Here is a 20,993-nt window from a genome sequence, read left to right as displayed (position 1 = left end):
AAAGCTGCTGCCTCTCTAAAATACATCAATAGATGAGATCAAGATTGGAAATAGACCAACGTCAGTTATGTTCGACGATAGTGGATATAGCTCTTCAGCTGATGAGAAACGGAGGCAGAAATGATTCGAAGCGTTCAAACTCTTGATGATTTGAATTATGAACTCCAGTCAACGGTCTTTCGTTTGTCAAGAAGTTCTCCTGATGTATCTTATGAATATTATCTCGAAGAGCAAATACACAAGAAGGCAAGCGTCATGTTTCACAGTGCTTGTGAAACTTTGGAGGTAATCTTATATTCATTAATTAAGTACCATAGTTTATTTTGATAGAATTAAGACACTCAGCATTAGAACTATCATTCAAATACACTTAATTTCATAAGATTTTTTCAAATAATTCGACTTATCATTATTATTTCAGAGCTGAGAACAGCTTCAGGAAGAGCAATACTGACAGAATGTTCGCAAAATCTTTCGCTGATGATATGAAGGACCTTTATCCACTAATTGGACCTGACGCTATTAATTATTTCTCTAATGATGATACAGCTAGAGTACCATTAGGACTTGGAGCAGAAAATCTTCAAGCTCCGATTCTAATACGTGTTTTATATATAAAGTCAGACTTCCAGATTATAACTTTGTAGCTGTCACAAGACGTGTGTGTAAAGTATTGGAAGAAGGAAAAGTCTCCTATTCGGAAAAAAAAACCTTTATTAGAGTCAGAAGTGGAAAATATTATTCCTCAACTGCTTTTACACATGCTTTTGACTTACGGAACCTTTTCATATTGGGATCAAAAAATGAAAACCTATTTTGGTTGTTGAAATTAATGGGGGTCAGAATGTAAGTCAAAACTTGTACCTAATTTACTCTGTTTATTTCTGTTGACTTTTTCTAGGAGGCTCCTCGGAATGTAAAGCCATTACATTGTTCTTTCCTTTTGTTCAATGAGCTAAAGTTTAATGCTTTGATACATGGAGTAAATCCTGCTGGACTCTCCGCTTTTTAAACCAGTAGAAAGGAGGATGACAAGTCATGACTTATCTGGTATAATTCTACCTCATGACACTTATGCTTCTCATTTGAATGAATCTGGAAAAAATATCGATCCTGAACTGGAGGAAAAATATTTTTTCGATGAATCTGTTGCTCTTTCTGAAGTCTGGTAACTCAATGTCTTAAATTATTATTTAGTTGACTGCTTACAAATTTAAAAAAATGCTCTGTATTTATTCCTCATGAACCAATAATTACTAAGTGGGCTTCAATGCATATATTATAATCGTGTTATGCATTGCAAATAGTTAAATGCTTCGAGAAAAAAAAATACTGTGAGCCTTTTTCGACCAATTGGAATCATGTTTTTCTAAACAAATTTTTGCCGTCTCCTTTAGTCTAGAAGTATGGTATAATTAGATTACAAATTGTGGAACCGCCAGTATATTTTGAGAATTTGTCAAATTTCAATTTTTTGTCTCTGTATAAGCGAAATTACATTCAATGGAATAAAAGGCATAATAAACTTTTAATTATGGAATTTATAAGGAAAATATTTTAAGTTTGATTACAAATAGTAATGATTCGTTTGCCTCTAAAGTTCATTATCGTTTGTATATATTTCCAATTATCTTGGAAATCTAGATTTTGATGTTCTATCTTATATCTTATCAATAACTTTATGCGCTCGAAGTTCTTAAATGTTCGAAAAATATTTAATGATTATAAAGATAACTTAACAAAAAAAAGGGGGGACATAACAAAAAACGATGTTATTCAACATCGGGAGGAGGATGAGGTTCAAAAAAAAAAAAAAAAAATCAAACTATTCCAGCTAAGAGGTTGAGTGATACTTCAAACACTCACATAACCCCGCATTCGTTATCGTCATTTTCATTTTGAAAGATAATATTACTTTTAATTGATCTGAGATGTTCGATTGCAAAAATGGACTTAATTGAAGAGTTTTGCATATTTATTATTTATATAATTCTGAACACAATTGAAACAATATTCTCAATTTTTATAAAGAGTTCGCTTCGTTGCTAATGAGTAATGTCATAATGTAGTAAACAAATTGCTGACGTACTCGTGACGCAATGTTGTTCTTCTTCATTCTATTCCCCATGCCCTACCTTCTTAAAGACCGTCCACTTCCAGAATTTAAAAAAATATATTACTATTAGGAGTAAAACTAAATCATATATTTTATTCTACTGTGAAATGAAGTTCAATCTTATTAAGGAGATTGGAGGTACTCGATTGGGATCTCTGGCTCTTGGAAGAGAAGATTGGTGTACTCCTGCATTTTTGACATCAACGCCGAGTGGATGCATTCCAAATCTTACGAGGGAAACCCTGGAAATAATGGGGGATTCTATTTTTCCGATGGGGATTCCTTATAATGCTATTCTTCCGGAGGTTTTAGAGGCATTTAAACGACCTATGAAGTAATTGGTTGATGCTATTTTGTCTATTGGGCTATTATTTTATATGAAAGCAGTGGAACTTTATCTAATGTTTTAAATAATATAATTAGGGCGGGATTTTGTCTTTGTTCTATTTGCTTTATTTATTAATTTTCATATATTATATAATTTCTCGTCTCAAATGATAAGTATTATAAGATTGTTCCATTGTTAAGAAATGTATTGTACATTTCTTATTTCCATAAAAGAACATATATTTTTATTACATCCTACTTAAATATTTTATACTAAAAATTGAAATGTAATTTATTTATAGTGAATTTATGGGTCTTCCCGAGAACCCCTTCATCCTTCTTCTTCATGAAGGATCTGAAGAACAAAAATTGGGATTCTTCAGCAAAGAGTCAATTTCCGTTTGGTCTCCTACAGGAAATCGACATTCTGTCAATTGTGATGATTACTTTCGTGTTATCAAAGCATGCCAGCCTCATGCATTTGTTGCACTCTCAGACTCAGAAACTCCCAAAGATACTACGAAAAAACGACTCCTTAAATCAATGTCTAAGTCACTTAAATTTCTTAAACAGATTGTGTCCTATGATGGCCAATTACCTCCGTTATTAGTTCCACTTGGTGGTGGATATGACTCAAATGTTCGAAAAGACTATAATGAGTCCGTTTTAGGTACATAAAATCTAAAACATTTGTATTAGATGTATTCGTTTGAAACCCTATTATTTTTTTCTTTTTCAGAATTGGATCAAAATCAAATAAGTGGATATGTTCTTGAAGGATTCCACACTGGAGGCTTAACATCAGCTAAAAATGTAGCCCTTGATGAGATAGTGCCTCTTATAAGAACTAGCTTAAATAAACTTCCACAAAACAAGCCGCGATTCATAGTCGGAGCCTTTGATCCATGGAAGATTTTAAATCTTGTAGAAAATGGGATTGATATGTTTGAATCTTCATTTCCTCATTTAATGACGGAGAAAGGGCAAGTTCTTACGTTTGATCCAAATGGACACAACGTTTCGAAACAAGCTATAGTGGATCTCAATGACGAAATGTACAAGAATTCTTTTGAACCTGTTTCTTCGGGCTGCTCTTGCTATGTGTGTGAGCATCACACCCAGGCCTATGTGCATCATCTTCTCATGACTAATGAATTGCTGGCCAAGGTAATTCTAATGATGCATAATTTGCATCATTTTAGGACATTTTTTAAAGCAATAAGAAGAAGTATCCAAGAGAATCGATTCCAGGATTATAAAATGAGAATGAAACAATATTCCTTTGAGTAGGAAAGATATTATTCTAGTGATGAATACAATTGTATAATCCCGTTTACTCGTGAAATTTTACTTTTCTACTTATAATAGGTAAAGTATTATATTTTCGAAGTTTTTCTCTATGTGATATCCGGCTGTATTGGGTTCTATAATCTGTTCATTTCTATAAATATACTTACACTTAGTATTTTTACTACTTGAAAACTTATGAATTAAGCATTTAATCAAAAATTTGTAAAATTTTTACTACTTGAAAACTTATGAATTAAGCATTTTATCAAAAATTTGTAAAATTTTTACTACTTGAAAACTTATGAATTAAGCATTTAATCAAAAATTTTAATTCACAAACTATATATATTTTTGTATAGTTTTATTAAATTACATTGGCCCTATTATACTTGATTCCCATTCAGATTAAGTGGATGATATACCTTTTGGTATTTTGGTGCAAGCGGGAATTAACATAATCTTTACACAACTTCATGGTGATATTATTAATAATATATTTTTGTAAATATTGGACTCACAAACCTTTAATTATCATATAAAGGCTAAAAGGTTCACTTTGGATTGGTATTATTCTATTGCTAATAACGTCTTTCAAAGGAAATTTTTATTTCTCATACTAATGCCATTATAATAGTTTTTTGAATTTTTCATTTGATAAATTATGAGCAAATAATATATCTTGGGATTCAGCTTTCCATTGGTCACTTTGCATGTCTGGAAGTCTGGAGCCATGAATTGAATTCTTACATGTGTACGATGCCTTTTCTATGACCTAATTTAAAATGAAGGACATATTTTAATCTTCTTCTACAATATATTATTATCAGCTATAAACATATTATTGAGCTAATTAATTATGAATCAAGTATAATTGTATTCATATAGATATATGAATTAATTAACAAGTAGTTGAAGTGGATTAAGCATTCTGGCCATTCATACTTGTAAACTAAATGTATACCTTTTCATTCAAAAATTTCCAATTTCATGCTGAAGTAAAAAGTGAAAACCTTGATTGGCGAGTATGAAAGTTTGAAATTTCTCAGGAATCGGGAAGCCGTCAATGGTAATGGCAAGAGGATTATCACTTGATTTTCGTCGTTTCCTTTTCCTTTGAATTTTAGTTGTGAGTGATTTTCTTTTAGGTGCAATACACTGAGCCTCATGCGTCAAATTTGAAGCAAGATTACTAATCATTTGTCTAGGAGGATCTTGGACGGTGACAGCTGATTCTACCATTTTATCAATTGCTACAAGGAGCTCGGTCCGAGCAAGATCAGGTGGATGATTATGATGTCTCTTTTCTACAGGAATGACTCCATCTAATGTGTAATTAATGTCTGTTGTAGCAGTTCCTGGGCAGGTTTTTATATCGCATCTCCAACATTGTGTAGATATATTTGTTGTATTTTTCCGATAGGAGTAGCCACGGAAACTGATTTTATTAACTCCTTTGTTTGATTTGAATATATCCATGTAGGTTATAATTATTTTTAATAGTTGGGTCTACAACTATAAGAGTCAGGAATCTTGCAAAATCCTTTAATACGTATACATTTATTATGTCACAAGCAACTATTTGGGTAGAGTACTTACCAGCTGTGAATACTTACTTACATATGTATGTATATACCTTCCTTCATCATGGACTGGTAGAAGCAGGTTTTTCTTGAATATACAAAGTAAATTATTTGTTATATGGCTTATGGTATTTTTTTTTCTATAAATAAAGCAACTATGACTCAGACAGGTGATCTATTTTATCTTTACATTACTTTAAAAAAAAGAAAATCTTGGCTGGCTTGACGTCTTTGAGCTTTAAAATAGCATACAAATGAAGAAGAGTCAAACTCTTTATATACACCTGTGAAATGTCACTATGTATTGGAGTACAAAGTTAATAGGTATTTTAGGTAAATTATTATCATAAATGAAAATAAAGGGATAATTTGGTTATATACACATTTATATGACAATCCATTTCTTGTTTACCTATCTTTAGGTTGGTTTAAATTATCTTGGTACTTATCAATCTAATTATGTTCATATATATTAATATTTTTGTATCATTAATATTATGATATATCGACTTAAAGATTCGTAAAAGCTTAAGTAAAAAGTTAGAAGAAAAAAAAAAAAGTTAAAAATTAATATGTTATTATTGTTCTTGATCATGAAGATTTTTGTATGGAAAGTTTTAATGGATTTGAAGGTGTTTTCGTTTAGTAGGCGAGCTGGGCCTGGAAAATAATGAAAAGGGATGAAGCACAGAGATTGAAATCACAGAACCTCTTTCTTGCTCAGGGGAAACCTTCAAAAAATAAATCTTTGATATTTGGAATGATTTGGAGACCAGCCAAGGAACAAAGTGAAATATCTTCATATATTATTAGAGATTATGGTCTTAGAACAAGTATATGTATTCATTAAAACAACATCTATATATGAGAAAATATGAATTTAAGATACATACGACAGTAATTCTATTTTCTTCAGGATCACTGTGTCTTGAGTTTCTTATTTTATTGCACATTAAGAGAGGAACAATAGTTTTTAATCATGAAATTAGACATTTCTAAGCTATAAATTCAATCAATTTAAAAATTATCCTATAATTTTACTACACATATAGGACTTATTAACAAGGTTCATTGCATATATTAGTCTTCCTTCATCCTTAGTGATGGTGACGAGAGTAAAATTTGCAAATTTTAACTTATTGGTATACAAGACATTAGAATAAATCAATTCCTCATTTTTCATAATCATCTCTTTCCTGGTCCTCCATAGGATCTCTTAGGCCTTGGAGAACAAACGCTTGCTGCTGGCTCTTCTGGGAAGGACACGACATTGCATCTTTGAAATACATTTTTGACCCTCCTGTAGGCCAAAATCATTTTCAGACCTTCAGAGTCCGGTATCTTTCCACTTCCTGCTTGGCCGTATCCATCATTGTGGGACGTTTGGTGAAGAAATTACTCTTGAGTATTTGCAGTACCAAAAATTCATAAATATAAATATCGACTACTACGACTCAGTGCCATATTTCGACATGAAATAACTATATAGATGAAAATCAAAGTAAATAACAAGTTGATGCAAACATTCAGCATTTAAAAAAAGAATCATTTAATACTTTATCTTTATTAAAATTAATAAAAAACGGAGACAACCACTAAAAAATAGAGCAAAACCTAACTTAGAAGCGAATATCTTTTGTATTTTTTAATCAAGTGCTTTATATCCTAACTGAAGTTATAGAATAGACCTTACATCTTAATATTAAAAAAATTGCCTTCAAAAAAGGTCGATTTTGATTGGTCAATATAGTTTGTAATAGTTATTAAGGAATTATCATACAATAAGCTGGTTAGGTTGGGTTGAATACGGATTACAATAATATTTTGAGGGAAAAAATTGAACTCTTCATGAGTTTTTAAGTAATAATATATACTAATTTGAAAAAATAATTTAGATGCATGGGGCTTAAAGCAAGATTATAAATGCTTCATATTCAAAATATTTTATCTATGCCTGATCAATGGAGTCAAAGAGCTCCTAAAATCCATTGGGTAAGCTACCTCTGTCCAGTTTTAAATTTAGTTTTGATATCGAAGAAATAATATCGGCCATTTCGAATACATCTATTTTATTCATGTATTTTCTTTTTAGATCCGAGTCGAAGAGAGAGATGCTTTGCTCCTCACTATTTTTGCTGGCTTGGAAAAATAGCATGTTTGGAAACTGTGTTGGTGTAGCAGAATATTTTGAAGGCTCCTAATGGCTAATTATTAAAAGATAGAGCTTTGATCCAAAGACTTTGTCATTCCTTATCCTTTGGAAAAATATGGAAACGTCTTTTGGCGGGGGATGATCCTTCTTCCCAGACTTAATTAGCCTGTAGCCACTAAGGAATCCAGGTGCAATACAAAGTTTCCCTATTCCTCGGATGAACTTATACTTAAACAGTATAGTCAAATTTCCTCCGTGAAGTGAAAATGAATCCCACTTGGTAGACTTGTTTGGAATGGTTGCGAGAGTCTTCCCTTCCTTATCTAAGAATTCATTGGTATAAATTATAATAATAATGAATAACTATCTTACAACTTACAAATACCGCAATATTGCAATTTGTAAAGATTATTAAAATACAGTGGAGTCAGACAACAGTTGACGTAATCTTAAATGATACTAGCGGCCTTTAGAAATCCAGCCTGATATTATACCAAGCCACAACGATTCACACCCCTGATGGGTAATGTATATTTTTTAGCTTGCTCGTGCCCTATTGATTGAATTTTTTTCTCTGGAATATTAATTTAATATATATTCACGCAACACAACTAGCTTATTTTATTGTATTCCTTAATTCGTCTATTAAAAATTGAATTGACCCAAAATCAATCAAAAACAAAACTTTTTTTTTAAAAGCAATTTAAAAAAAATTAAAATCTAAGGTCTATTCTATAACTTCAGCTAGGATATAATGTACTTGAACAAAAAATTAAAATATATTCGCTTTTAAGTAAAAAATAAAAAATATGAATTATAATGAATTTATCATTTATTGCCATATTTTCTTCCCAATGAAGTCATAGCTGTGCTCACCTATCCACTTCATTGACCTGTTTAAAACATGACATGGTCCTGAATCTTGTTATCAGACCCAAGGTAGATCTTTTGAAACATTTTAGACCTCCCGATTAAAAACCTATATGTTGTTCAGTGTCATGGTTCAATGCTGTTCATCCTGAAAAAAATCAATATTATTTATATATATGGAGTAGTTATGGAGATGTGTGCGGGCGCTGAGTCTTTTTGGAATATGAACTCCCTCCCAGCGGCCGTATCCTTCATCCAGGAGATGACAAACTCCTCCATGACTTTGCAGTACCTTATCGCGTTAACCCTTTCCTTGGGATTGAGAAGAAAGGAGGCATCACCTCACTGGTGCTGCAGATGACACCCAGGGTCATCACGGAGGCCGGGAACTTTGTGGTGAAGACCGCAGGGACCTCTTCTCTCTCCTTGGCAAGCCACCTGTCATTCTGGACGTTGTAGCTTCTGTCGACAGTCCAGCTCTTCTCGTCGGAGAAGAAGATGATTCTTCCTCTATGGCTCTTCAGGTCATTGAGGAGACGCTTACCGTTGGTGAGCCTGGTGGCCTTCATGGATGCCGTGAGGATGTGTTGTTTAGCCATTCGGTATGCCCTGTACCCGAGGTCCTCATTCATAGCCTTGGAGACCAGCTGCTTGCTCACTCCACGGTTCTTGGCCAACCTGGAAAAGGAAGTCCTCGGCGAAGCCTTGATGGACTTCCGGAGGCCTTCAAGGAAGTGGAGAGTGCGGATTCGGTCACTTCTCATGTTGTGGGCCTTGCGGCAGACCTTTCCCTGAACCTCCCAGGCATTGAAGACCCGGTACACCGTGGTCTTGGGGGTAGTTAAGAAGCTTTTAGATAGCAGAGGGCTTGTTTCCCGCTCGAGCCAATTCGAGGATGGCGTCTCTCCTTGCTTGTTCCATGATGATTATTGTTTGTTCATGCGACCTTTTATATTAGTATGATTTAAGCCCAAATATCTCATTATGGATCAGGATGAAGTTTAAAGTAGTTCCAATTTATCGTGGACACCCTGTACTTTCACAAGGCTTTTTCCAAAGACTTTTTTCATAGCTCTCTTGTGAGTTTTTGTGAAATGCCATGATCTCTTGCTGTGCCCTCATAAACTTGAGGGGATTGGCCTGGTCTGTTTTCTTTAACTCCTCCAGGTCCAGTTTGGCTTTTTCTGTCACAGAGTTCTTATTCCTCTCCAACGTTTCTGAATTGCTGACGGCGTAGACGTTATTCCTGGAGACGCCCAACTGATTGGACTGTGCGAATGGAAATTTGTAGATCATGTTCAAGTGTCATTTTGTCGACTTGCACGTTAGCCAGAGAGCTCAAGTTTGTCTTGTTTTGTAACTAATTGTTTATTCTTTAATATATCAAAATATGAATTAATTTCAATCACTCAACTTTAATCCATTATTGAATTAGTTTGTGCTCAGATTTCAATGTACCACCCGGTATAAAGGAATAAATTGTACATTTCTCCTTTTCTTAATTTTTGTTCAGGATTAGTTTCATGTTGACGTTCCACATATTACCTACATACCCATACACATAATGAATATTCTAAAGCAACTTTTTTAGTACGTATATATATATATATGTAAGTACATTAAACCTATTGCAAAAACAACCTTTCTTTTATTAAAGCAAATGGATTAAATGTTCGAAAGGTACCTATCCTATGCTTGTATTTTTTTACATAAACAAAACTCTGTACATATACTTACATTTCCTCATCATGCTTTTTATTCATGCTTTAAACCTATTTACAATAATAAATAACGAACAAACAATAAATGAAAATAACAAAATTAAATACCATCCCATTCTTTACCTATGCAATAATATTAAATTATAAGTTAGCTGCAATCCTCGGACTTCATTATTAATTCTTGCTACCACGATCCCCATAGTTTTGTACCGGTTCTGATATCAATATAATATACTAAAAATATCAAACAAAATCTTTGTTTATGTACACTTAAAAAAAAGAAAAGATTAGAGTGGTAGGCTTATGGTCATGGGAAATATGAGAAGTTTAAATAGTTTAAATTAGGATCAAGGTTAATAGAAATACAAGGTTATACCATAACGCGTTTACGACTGATGTTCGAATTCCACGACGCTTTTAGTAATGACGTCATAGTGGTTGCATGTTTTGTCAAAAACTGTCTTTTTGCCAACCAGTCGGTACGATGCATTAAATTGAAAATTCTAGCAATAGTCACGTCAAAGGCTATAAGTAGTTGCGTGTTTTGTCAAAATATGCCTGTCTTGCCCAGCCGTCCGTACAATACATGCTATTGAAAATTCTAGCAAGCCCGATTTCATGATGGCCCAACCTTGTATTGGTATAATGTCTATAAATTCATACAAATTGGATTGACATTTTTGGTAAGTCCCTTTTGAGAAATAGTAATAAAAAAATAAATTTCTTAATTTGTTATTTTTTAATATGATTGACATTTATTAATTAACTAGTCTTTCAAGCATCATATTTATGTATACATATACGTTTATAGGTTGGGCAAAAAGTAACTTCGTATATTTGGCTTTAATTCAATATTTTATAAGAAGTGTTACAATCATCCTATTTAAGCCAAGTATGCCCTGTTCTATTCGATAACTTATTGCCAACGAGAATCCAACTTCATAGTGCCCTTTTCGTTGAAGCCTTTATCCCCATTGGCAAAAAAAATTGGACAGCCAATTATTACAGGCCTCAATTTGTACACGCGCGTTGGCCATGGAAAGAAACAGGTGGCAGTCTCTTTGAACCAGCTCCAGACTGTGGGGTGGATGCATAAGAACTTCCAATCCGAGCTCCCGGAGGTTCTGACTTATCATCCAATATGTGTGTCCTCAGGCTTTGTCTTGATGATGGCTTGACCACTTTAAAAATTGCTTTAGAAAGGAAGAATAAGTATGGTCTATACGCAGTATAAAAATATTTAAACTAATGCAAATTTTTTAAAATCCTTTATTACCCTAAAATTGATATTTTTATACACCGCTCAAATTTGAGTTATATTGACCATTTATAGACACCATTCCTATTTTTTCTAGAATGACTAAATTTAAACACTTAAATGGCGATGTGTTAATCCACAAAATAAAACAATACAGTTAAAACTTTATATTTTTTTCATTTTTTAGGAAGGAGTATATCCCCCAACATTTCGAACAATGATCAAATTTAGGAACCAGTCTATTGGTTCTATGAGCTGAATCCCGGGACACAAGTTTTTAAATTTCGGGATCCCGTATTAAGTAATATGTACTAAGAAAAAAAAAATTATTTATGCTTTAAGGGAAAAAAATATATATATTATTAGCTAGTCTTAACTTAAGGACTCTATGGAAAGAGGGGTTAAAGGAAAAATAAACAATTCAATCTAAAAACAAGGAAGACTATGTTCCTAACACCAACCTGTAATATAGATTTATTGTTGTGACGTAGTCGCCCTTACTCTTCTCTTTTCATTAGTGGGAGACAGCTTGTTCAAAATGGCTGCGTGCCCGGAGGAACATATAGCAGTTTCTAATTTTAAGCCAATTAGAATTTGCCTAGAGTCCTTTAGTCTTAACCATTCTTAATTCTTATTTGATTCATTCTCAATAATAGTTTTTTTTACATTTTGTAACCCTATTCGAACGATATTACAAAATAATAAATTGTAAGTGAGGAACTAGCTAATCTTTGGTGTATTTAAGAGTTGTATAACACTCTAAACACACAACATGACCCTAGGGATAAAAACTACTCTTACATCACTGGAATTCATATAACTCAACTAACTTTTATCAACTAAATTAGATTAGCTAAAGTGTGCTTTTTGAACTATAAAAATTAATTGAAATTTAGATATAATCTTCACTTTGATATTAGACAGTTAATTAGTTCTTAAAAAATACATTATTTTAAATCTTCAAATTTAATAATTATGCATTGACTGAGCATTTGTTAATTGAGGACCTGGGATTTAGTGACGGATGTCTGATTGTTTATGTCGTAATTAGTTATCCCCAATTATGTCGAAATATCTGGTTTTTAACAACGTGGTGTTGGATAAAATATTAAGGAATTAAGTCAAAATTAATGAAGGCAATAAAGTCTTAAGGGTGTCGTAGTGAGTGGGCTGGAGGACCCCCTCCAAATTAAGGAATTTTGCTTTTTACTAGGAAATGTAATATTTGAATTTTTTTTCATAAAATTTAGTATCGGAAATTTAATTTAATTTTTCAAATTTTTTTCCTAAAAATTTTATTTTCTGTAAATGGCTGTGGATTTTTGAAATTTTTCTCTGAAAAATTGAAAATTTTTTACAAAAAAAAATATATTTTAAATTTAAGGTTTGCTTTTTTTTTCCAAAATTTCTAATTTTTTATTAAAAGTTGGTTTTTTTAACCTTTTTTCCAAAAAATTCCATGTTTGAAATTTTTTTGCAAAAAATTTATTATTTAAAATTAAATTTTTATAGAAATTTTATTTCTATGAAATTTAATTTTTCAATTTTTTCCAAAAAATTGTAATTTTGGGATTTTTTCCCCCAAAAATTCCAAAAAACTAAAGCCCCCTTAAAAATATAATACTACGGACGCCCTTCAAAACGTTTCTTCAAAACGACGATTAAAGAAGATTGATAAAATTGAGAAAATACATATTGCACGAGGATGGTAAGAGGTTGCATATATTCGAAAAAGTTCCGTGGAAAAATAGATATATAAATATAAGGAAGTATTTATTGTGTAGAGGTAATTCATAGCCAAATCTATCACCTAAAAACAGCACCATCTTCTACTTCTTTTTTTTTCAAATTTGGTATTATTTTAATATCAGTTAAAAGCTCAAAAATCCAAAAAATTTTGCCTTTTTTGTTCGCCAGTTCAGGATTTCTCACCCAAAGGGATACGAATGCCCTATTAAATTTTGGAAAACCTACTGAAGTTATCAAAAAATTACTTCGTATATTATAAAAAAGATAAAGAATTGATTATAATTATCTTTCAATTCATTGTGGGTCTGAAAGGGTTAAACCGATGTGTCAGGTGTCCAATTCACTCTTTTCATCTTTTAAAGATATTCATCTGTAAAATTCGCCTTAGAAAAAGTTCGCCGGGCAGAGGAATCACCTTCCTTAATTTAATGTAAATATTATCTACATTAAATAAAGGAGGGCGATTTATTTATCAATTTTAATAATCAAAAATTCACAGCAAAATTGTATTTTTTTAAAAAGTATTATTTAAATTATTAAAGTATTAGAATCTGCATCAGAAGGTTTTTTTGGAATTGTCCAATCACTACTCCTGGAGGTTACATGATGGCTTTCGTTTCGGTACTTGGTTTATAGCTTTGGCACATACTATATAATATTTGGTTACATATCTTTCTATGATAGGTGCAGAGTGCTTCAACACTTACTCTGTTCAATGCAAGTACATATATACTTAGTATATAAATAGATTGTAGGTATATAATATAAGTAAACATGGATTTATGCTTATTTAAAATGCATTTTAGGAGATATAATTTTTACATTATGTATGTATATATGTAGGTAGATGCTCGTATATGTATAGAAGTAACAACCCCTTCTACTTCCTTGCTTCTCGGGACACTGTATTAAACTAAAATAAATGATCTATATGACTTTAAATGTGTATGTAAATATAAATATAACTCACAAAAAAAATGTTATTAGAAATACATGGTTTTGGAGGTCTCCAAGGTGCCATATTTTAAATTTCTCCAAATATGACGACAAATGTATGTATGTAGATATTATACATATTCGTGCATTTCTACAAACACACAGTGTTTGTTCTCTGTACATACATCCACTAGCAATGTAACGGATCCTTCTTTTAACAATCTTCGTTTCTTATCTGATCATCATCTAACGTATCTGGTTCATCGATTATAAATATAAATTCAATTATATTCAAAACCTGATTTAACATTCGTGTGTGCTTCATAAAAGATGGAGATTAACATTGACGACTTGTTGCGGAGATATAATTGTAAGTCCTTGTTGGATTCAGAGTAAAATTGAGGATCAACATCGGAGTAATTTTTCCCAATGTCCTTTTTTAATTATTTATCCACCCTTCCCTTGTCACAGCTGAATGTAGCTGATTTCCTTCAAAACATTCATCGAATTGTCATGTTAATTTTCGGATTCTTTTTTTTTAACATGCCCAAAATACAAACAATTTTCATCAATGAAATTGGTACACCTGAACTAAGGCCCTAGTTAATATCAGTTGACTATTATATGATTTTCAGGAAGAAAATGAGTACACTGCTATAAAGTTACGTTTAAAATAACATAAGTAAAAGGCTAATATTAAAATTATACATATTTAATTATTTTAATAGGCATTTTTAAATCAATTTAAACGAAACAATTGGCGAGAATTCTTCTCTTACAACTTTAGTAATACCAGCGACGAGCAGGAATTGAAAAAAACAGGTCACATACTCTGAGGGGTGGTTAAAATATTTGCCAATTAAGTACAGTCAAACCTGTATTAAACGCTCAGAAAAGGGATACTGAAAAAGTGATTGGTTAGTGCAGATCCTTCTTCTACCAGGTTTTCTAGTTTTTAACAGTCCTATGTTAGAAAACTAGCTATGGCCAGACAATATATCACTGTATTTTGTTATCTTTCTCTAGAACGCTAGGGGTTTCTACTGGGTAGAGCGTGTTTAAGTTGGTGTGTGGAGGAATGAGACACACACTAAATCAGGGATGTGTAACTTCCATGATGAAGACGACAAATTTTTTTTGAGCACTATCATTGAATGGCCAAATGGCCACATTTTTTCTTTAGTTTTTTGTTTTATTTATTATAAATTATTATTGATCTATTTGCGAGCCGCATAGAGGTAGGGTAATGACCGTGTGTGGACCCCAGACCACCAGTTGTCCATTCTTCCACTAGATGAATGATAACACCTCCTTCTTTTTTGCTATTCAGTACAAACTAACGGTTGGCGAACCCGTTTATTTTGCAAGAACCAGTTTTGTTACGTATTTTGACAGTCCTCTCAATTTAATAGAATTTTCTCCTTCTCCCCTTCAGTCTTTTTTTCCTGGTACAATTTTTTTTACCATTCAACAGTCCTACAGACCAATACGTCAGTCCTTCAGTACTAGATATCTTTTTATTTTTTTAACTCCCAGCAAGGAATGAATAATATTTAAAAAAAAAAAAAAAAAATGACATCTAGACCCTATAATAATAAGTTCTTGCTACACACTTCCTATATTAAACTTCAGGGATCTTGTCTTTTTTAAAGAGGTTATGTTATAGTTGGTCCAGTCCTAGAACTGACAAATTGTATTAGAACCAAAATGATGGAAATGCAGCCTTTTTAGACGGATCCAACACTAAAGTTTAGGGATTCTCGATCCGTAATATCACTAATAACTACCCTTCCTTTAATTACTACTTGAAAGTATGTACATATATATACAATTCATTCTTAATGTGGACACACAAATACAAAGAATTTAATACCGATTTTTTTTTTTCGGTTCGGTATTAAGTGATCTTTTCTAGACCGATTTGTACCTATTTTTTGGTCCAGATCAGAGACCACTTTTTTTCCTAAATCAACTGTCATTGATTTTTTCAAAAAAAACTCAAAAGTAGACGACATGTTCTAGAAAAAATACTGTATTTATTTAAGAGGCAACGGGATCAAAATCAATCCGAGCTATCTCTGTTTCAACTTCGTATGACGTCATTGCACTTGAAAATAAATAAAATGTCATGTTGTAAGGAATTTATCTGTAAAATCAGTCTAGACCGTTTTTTTGATACCAAACTAAACATAATTTTTCCTTTGGACTGATCTAGACCGAATTTTATATGAGACAGGTCCAGACCAAGCTTTTTGTTGGACCGAACTAATTCCGTCCAACAAAAAATATAGTAATCTCAGACCGGTCTAGGATTTCCAGACCGAAACCCAACACTAATAGAAATGTACAAATTTAAAGGTGGGTAAGCTCTATTTTGCAGCAAATACTGCTGTATTCAATAATATCGAAAAGTTATGTATGTTGATATATACCTTAGTAGCAATCCTTCTAGGTTTATATGTATACTGTATTTATTTACAGAGAAAAGTACTCGTATCCGTAACTACCTAGTATGCTTTTATTTGTTTTAATTTCATTAGAATTTTGAAGTATGTATGCACATATTTAATGTACCTATACTAACAGAGTGTTTTAAAAGCTACATACTTTCAAGTCCTAACGTGAATACTTGGAAGGGTCTGTCTAGCCACTCCAATATTAAAATGAATATATCATTGAATTTGTTACATATATATATGTAAAGAGGGGATGTGTGTAAAGAAAAAACTAAGTATAGTGATTAAAAAACAAAAAAACCGGGTAATACATATGGTCTTTTTTGTTCATTATTTCAAATTCGTTCGGCTGTTAACATCTCCCTCTAAAAGAAAAATTCCTCCTTATTTTTCTCGTAAATTAATTTAAAAATGAATAATGAAATAAATAATTATGAATTGAAATATAATTTTAAGTACTAGGATATCGGCCCTGGAAAGAATTCCCCGTGGAAGATTGCCATGGAGAAAATTGCCCTTATTTTGTTCAAACTTCATGATGAAGTATTAAACATTATAAATTCGATTAATATTATATATGACAAATGTATAACATATTTGTTTGTTCCATCCCCCTCCAAGGGGTACATTCAAGTGTGAGTAATATTATTGTAATACAATTTCCTTGCAATTTTATAAATTCAATCTTCTAAGAAATGGATCAAGAGGATTAATAAGGAAGGGGAAATGAATAGCTGGTTTTTCTTAAAATATGATTGAATACCTTCCGCCCTCGGATTGGCCTGAGAGTAGCGTAGGATTTTAACCTCTCCCCCTCTCCTCCTATATTACTCCTAATTCTCTCTTAAACTTGTGAATGAACATCTCACTGAGTCCAAGAGTTCGAACAATTGCTATGTTGTCACTCATATTTCCCTCCGGCAATTTTCCAAACTGGCAATTTTCCTGAGGGCAATCTACCACGGGCAGTTGTCCCCGCACGATAATTATAATATTTTCTCTGCATTAATGCTATTTTAAGGAGTAGAAGGTTCTCCTTTTCTCCCTTCAAAATTATAAAACAAGGGTATTAATTCATATCTATGCATATGATACTTATATGTCCTTAATAAGGGACTTCAAATCGGTACCATCCTTGAAAAAATCCCATATTTGAAAGCTCCTACAGCATGATACCATACGTAATAATATTATTATAAAGTACCTGAGTTTACCTATTTAATTAGGTATTAAAACTTTTATTATCTCTCATGCCGTGCGCAGACACTTTGATGAATGACCACTTTACTGAACGGACATATTGCCGAAAAAAATCATATTAAATTTTATGATGATTCATGCTCTAATACTATGTAATTATGATTCCAATTCATGTTATTTCAATTTTAAATTATAAAATGCTAATTATTAGCCACAAATTGCAATCAATAAGTGGTCAGAAATGAAACAATTAATTGATTCATTTCATTATGAAAATACTTCAACAGGTACCTCGATCTGCTCTTAGAAACCTTGTAACAAAACTCATGACTATCGCACAAGACCAAGTGGTCCATTAAAATCTGAATGCTTTGAATTTTACACTTTAACAACATATAATTGATTAATTAACAATAGAATTTCAACAAAATTAATACTATAAATAGAAGTCCTGGTACCCGCTTCAGATATAGTCTTCTGGCATGGGGATCCAGTGCTGGCTAACAGTTGATTTGAGGACCTCGGGGTTTGTATGATATGCACACAAAAAGTGTAGTCGAGGGAGTTGGCATCTGTGCTATAGGAGGCCAAAAGTGTTAAAAAAAGAGTGAAAATAACTCAAAATAGTCTTGCAACTGAGGAAATGGGTTTCTTTTATTGTTGGAGTCAACAGTGGCCTCTCCACCATTAAAAAGTTCTGTCTACCTACTTTTTTGATAGCTCTCTGAACAGTGTGGTGTAAAACCCCAAGATCTCTTTCATGGGCTTTCATTGACTTGAGGGGATTGGTCTGGGATGCTTTCTTTAACTCTTCCGGATCCAGTTTGGGCTTTTTTCTCAAAGTTTTTTTTCCTTTAAAACGTTTGGGACTTGCTGAATGCGTAGACGGTGGTCCTGAAGACGCCTAACTGATTTCCGAATGGAAATTTGCTCAGGAAAAGATCAGGTTTCTTCTGTTTTGAAACAAATTGTTAATGCTTTAATAAATCGAAATACTAATTAATTTCAACTTAACTTAACCTAACCTTCATTAATTATTGAACCAGTAAGTGTTCACATTTCAATGAATCATCCGGTAAATCACTGCTTTACCTTGTGTCCGTTCGGAAAAATGGCATTCGCCAAAGTGTCCTAGAACCCTTTCATGCTATAGAATAAGCGTGTTATTATTCTTAATTTGTGCATAACTAACGTATATAATAAGTTTTTATTATTTTTATAGACATTGGATCCTTGATGGTGGAAACTGATTGATGATGACATCACTGACGATATTTTTGATGACATCATTTATCAAAAATTGTTGTTTAGAACGACTTTTGCGTCATATTCTGATATTTCCTTAACATATAGGACTTGATCGAACGGGATTCATACATCATCACTTGATCATGGTTATATTTACTACCTTTGAATTTATAATAATTTACAATAATTGTTGGAGAAAGGAATATTCAATTTTTTTAGATTGTACATTGTACAGTATAGATTATTTAAAAATTAATATATAATTTATTTTTAAATAAGGTATGTTCCATATAAAACAGCTCGATATATAAAATGCACACTTATGCAGTGTGTTTTCCTTTCAGCTCTTGTCAAAAAATTTCAATAGTCGACACTTTCATGACTTAAAATAGCTGAATATACGTATTCAATGGTATAACATAGGATTTGAAACTTTATATTAATTTTTATCAATCATAGAGCTTCGTTTATAATTCCAGTAATTTAATACTCTGGCATTGATAGGATTATCAATTCAATCTATATAATACTTCATTACTATTCTGAAAATAATAATTAACCCTTGGCAACAAGGAAAATACAGAAGACTAGCTACCATATGTTTTTTTTTCTTAAAATGTTTTATATCCCTTTTGACAATTCTTTAATTTTCATATTAATCTTTGAGCTAGCTAAATAATAACTAATTTTGATAAAAAAAAATATTTCAATTAATACTTTCTTTGGAAAAAAAATTCAAACATTCATTAATTTTTTTTTTTGAATAGCTGTGGATTTTTGAATTTTTTGTCCAAAAACTTAATTTTTGCTGAATTGCTATAGATTTTTGAAATTTTTCATATTTGAAATTTAATTTTTCGAATGTTTTGTAAAGAGTTGTGGATTTTTTGAATTTTATAAAAAAAATTTAATATTCAAAATGTTTTTATTAATTTTTTTTTTCTGAACAGGTGGATTTTTTTTGAGTTGCTATAGATTTTTGAAATGATTTTACAGAAATTTTAATTTTGCATTTAAAAAATACTATTATTTTTGCAACTTTAAAAAATAAAAAAATAATTTTTTTTGGAGTTTTTCTCAAGAAATTCCTGTGTGCCATAAATTATTAAAAATTTATGAAAACCCGCTTCAGATATAGTCTCCTGTCATGGGGTTCCAGGTCTGCCTCGGAGTAATTTGAATTTTACCCCATTCTAGTGTTTTAAATTTGAGATTATGTCAGGTTTTGATCGTTTACATAGAGGGTGTCCTATTGGCTATTAGATATTCTTGTACATCAAATTGTCTCTATGTTAGGAGTTAATTTTTTCCTTTTGATCCGGTCAATCCTTGAAACAATTCAATTAACTCAGCTGATGTAAAAATCCAATGATTGGAGTAAACGTTGAATAGTTCAAACTTGTTCTTCAAGCCAAGGACATACCTATTCAATCTGGGAGTTGAATTTTTCACACAAACTGTATAGTGTATATTCAAAAAAACGTCTGCCTCGTAATGCATAACCGCCAACAAAAATAACATGTATCATATATATATTTCTGTTTCTATGTATGTAAGCCTTGAAAATCAAGACGTAACATGAGTCACTACTCTTGTTCAAATTTGAATTTCCTTTCTCAGCACCCTTACTTATTTATGATGATCTACGTAACTAAATACTTGTTTAATGTTGTAGCATTAGATTTGAAATAGCAGTTGAAACATCAACTTGACTGATATTGTTATTGTATATTATTTTGTAATTGTATACATATATTTTAGGTTAGTTTCAGCATTAATTAATTGTAGTAATTATTTGATCTATTTTGTGCTTGAAATAATCGTAATCATGAACGTAGAACGGTGTAATAAAAGGCATCCTACCTATGAAAGTCGTCTTTCTTCCCAAACTTATAAATATTTACAAAGTATGTTTGAATTGATATGTTTGAACTCTTGTGAGATTGTAATGAGTGCTGTTATAAGTATTAATAATATAAAATTAATTCATGAAAATGAGCAAATTAAATGTTAGCCCAAATTTTCAGATGTAAGAGGATCTTTTAAGCACTCTGGAAAAAAAATTCATCCTACATCAAAAATAACTTTTT

The 20,993-nt window shown here is 31.7% G+C and overlaps 1 protein-coding gene and 1 long non-coding RNA gene across 9 annotated transcripts; one reads left to right on the top strand and one right to left on the bottom strand.

The window, feature by feature from the left end:
- Nucleotides 1-1,028: 1,028 nt before the first annotated feature.
- On the top strand, nucleotides 1,029-20,774 carry LOC121116378 (queuine tRNA-ribosyltransferase accessory subunit 2). Of its 7 annotated transcripts, none has more exons than XR_011779575.1 (4): nucleotides 1,029-1,168; nucleotides 2,746-3,113; nucleotides 3,183-3,811; nucleotides 7,406-8,149. XR_011779575.1 is itself a non-coding variant. In XM_071887546.1 (4 exons), exons 1-4 carry the CDS (start codon nucleotides 1,029-1,031, stop codon nucleotides 7,463-7,465), a joined length of 996 nt encoding a protein of 331 aa, XP_071743647.1. In that variant the 3' UTR covers nucleotides 7,466-8,149. The 7 variants fall into 7 exon arrangements, 4 of the variants coding, with proteins under 4 accessions (XP_071743647.1, XP_071743646.1, XP_040566565.1 ...); XM_071887546.1 differs by having other exon boundaries at nucleotides 3,183-3,610; XR_011779574.1 differs by lacking the exons at nucleotides 1,029-1,168; nucleotides 7,406-8,149 and adding exons at nucleotides 2,224-2,450; nucleotides 18,878-20,774.
- LOC139905102 (uncharacterized) lies at nucleotides 4,323-5,461 on the bottom strand. Of its 2 annotated transcripts, XR_011779577.1 has the most exons (3): nucleotides 5,330-5,461; nucleotides 4,695-5,273; nucleotides 4,323-4,505 (listed from the first exon to the last, which is right to left on the bottom strand). It is a non-coding gene; the product is annotated as an uncharacterized lncRNA (long non-coding RNA). The 2 variants fall into 2 exon arrangements; XR_011779576.1 differs by lacking the exon at nucleotides 5,330-5,461 and having other exon boundaries at nucleotides 4,695-5,323.
- Nucleotides 20,775-20,993: the final 219 nt, after the last annotated feature.

This window comes from Lepeophtheirus salmonis, chromosome 4, assembly GCF_016086655.4.
Source record: "Lepeophtheirus salmonis chromosome 4, UVic_Lsal_1.4, whole genome shotgun sequence".
NCBI classification, from domain to species: domain Eukaryota; kingdom Metazoa; phylum Arthropoda; class Copepoda; order Siphonostomatoida; family Caligidae; genus Lepeophtheirus; species Lepeophtheirus salmonis.
Note: the sequence above shows the minus strand (reverse complement) of the source record. Positions and strands in the feature narration are given on the sequence as shown.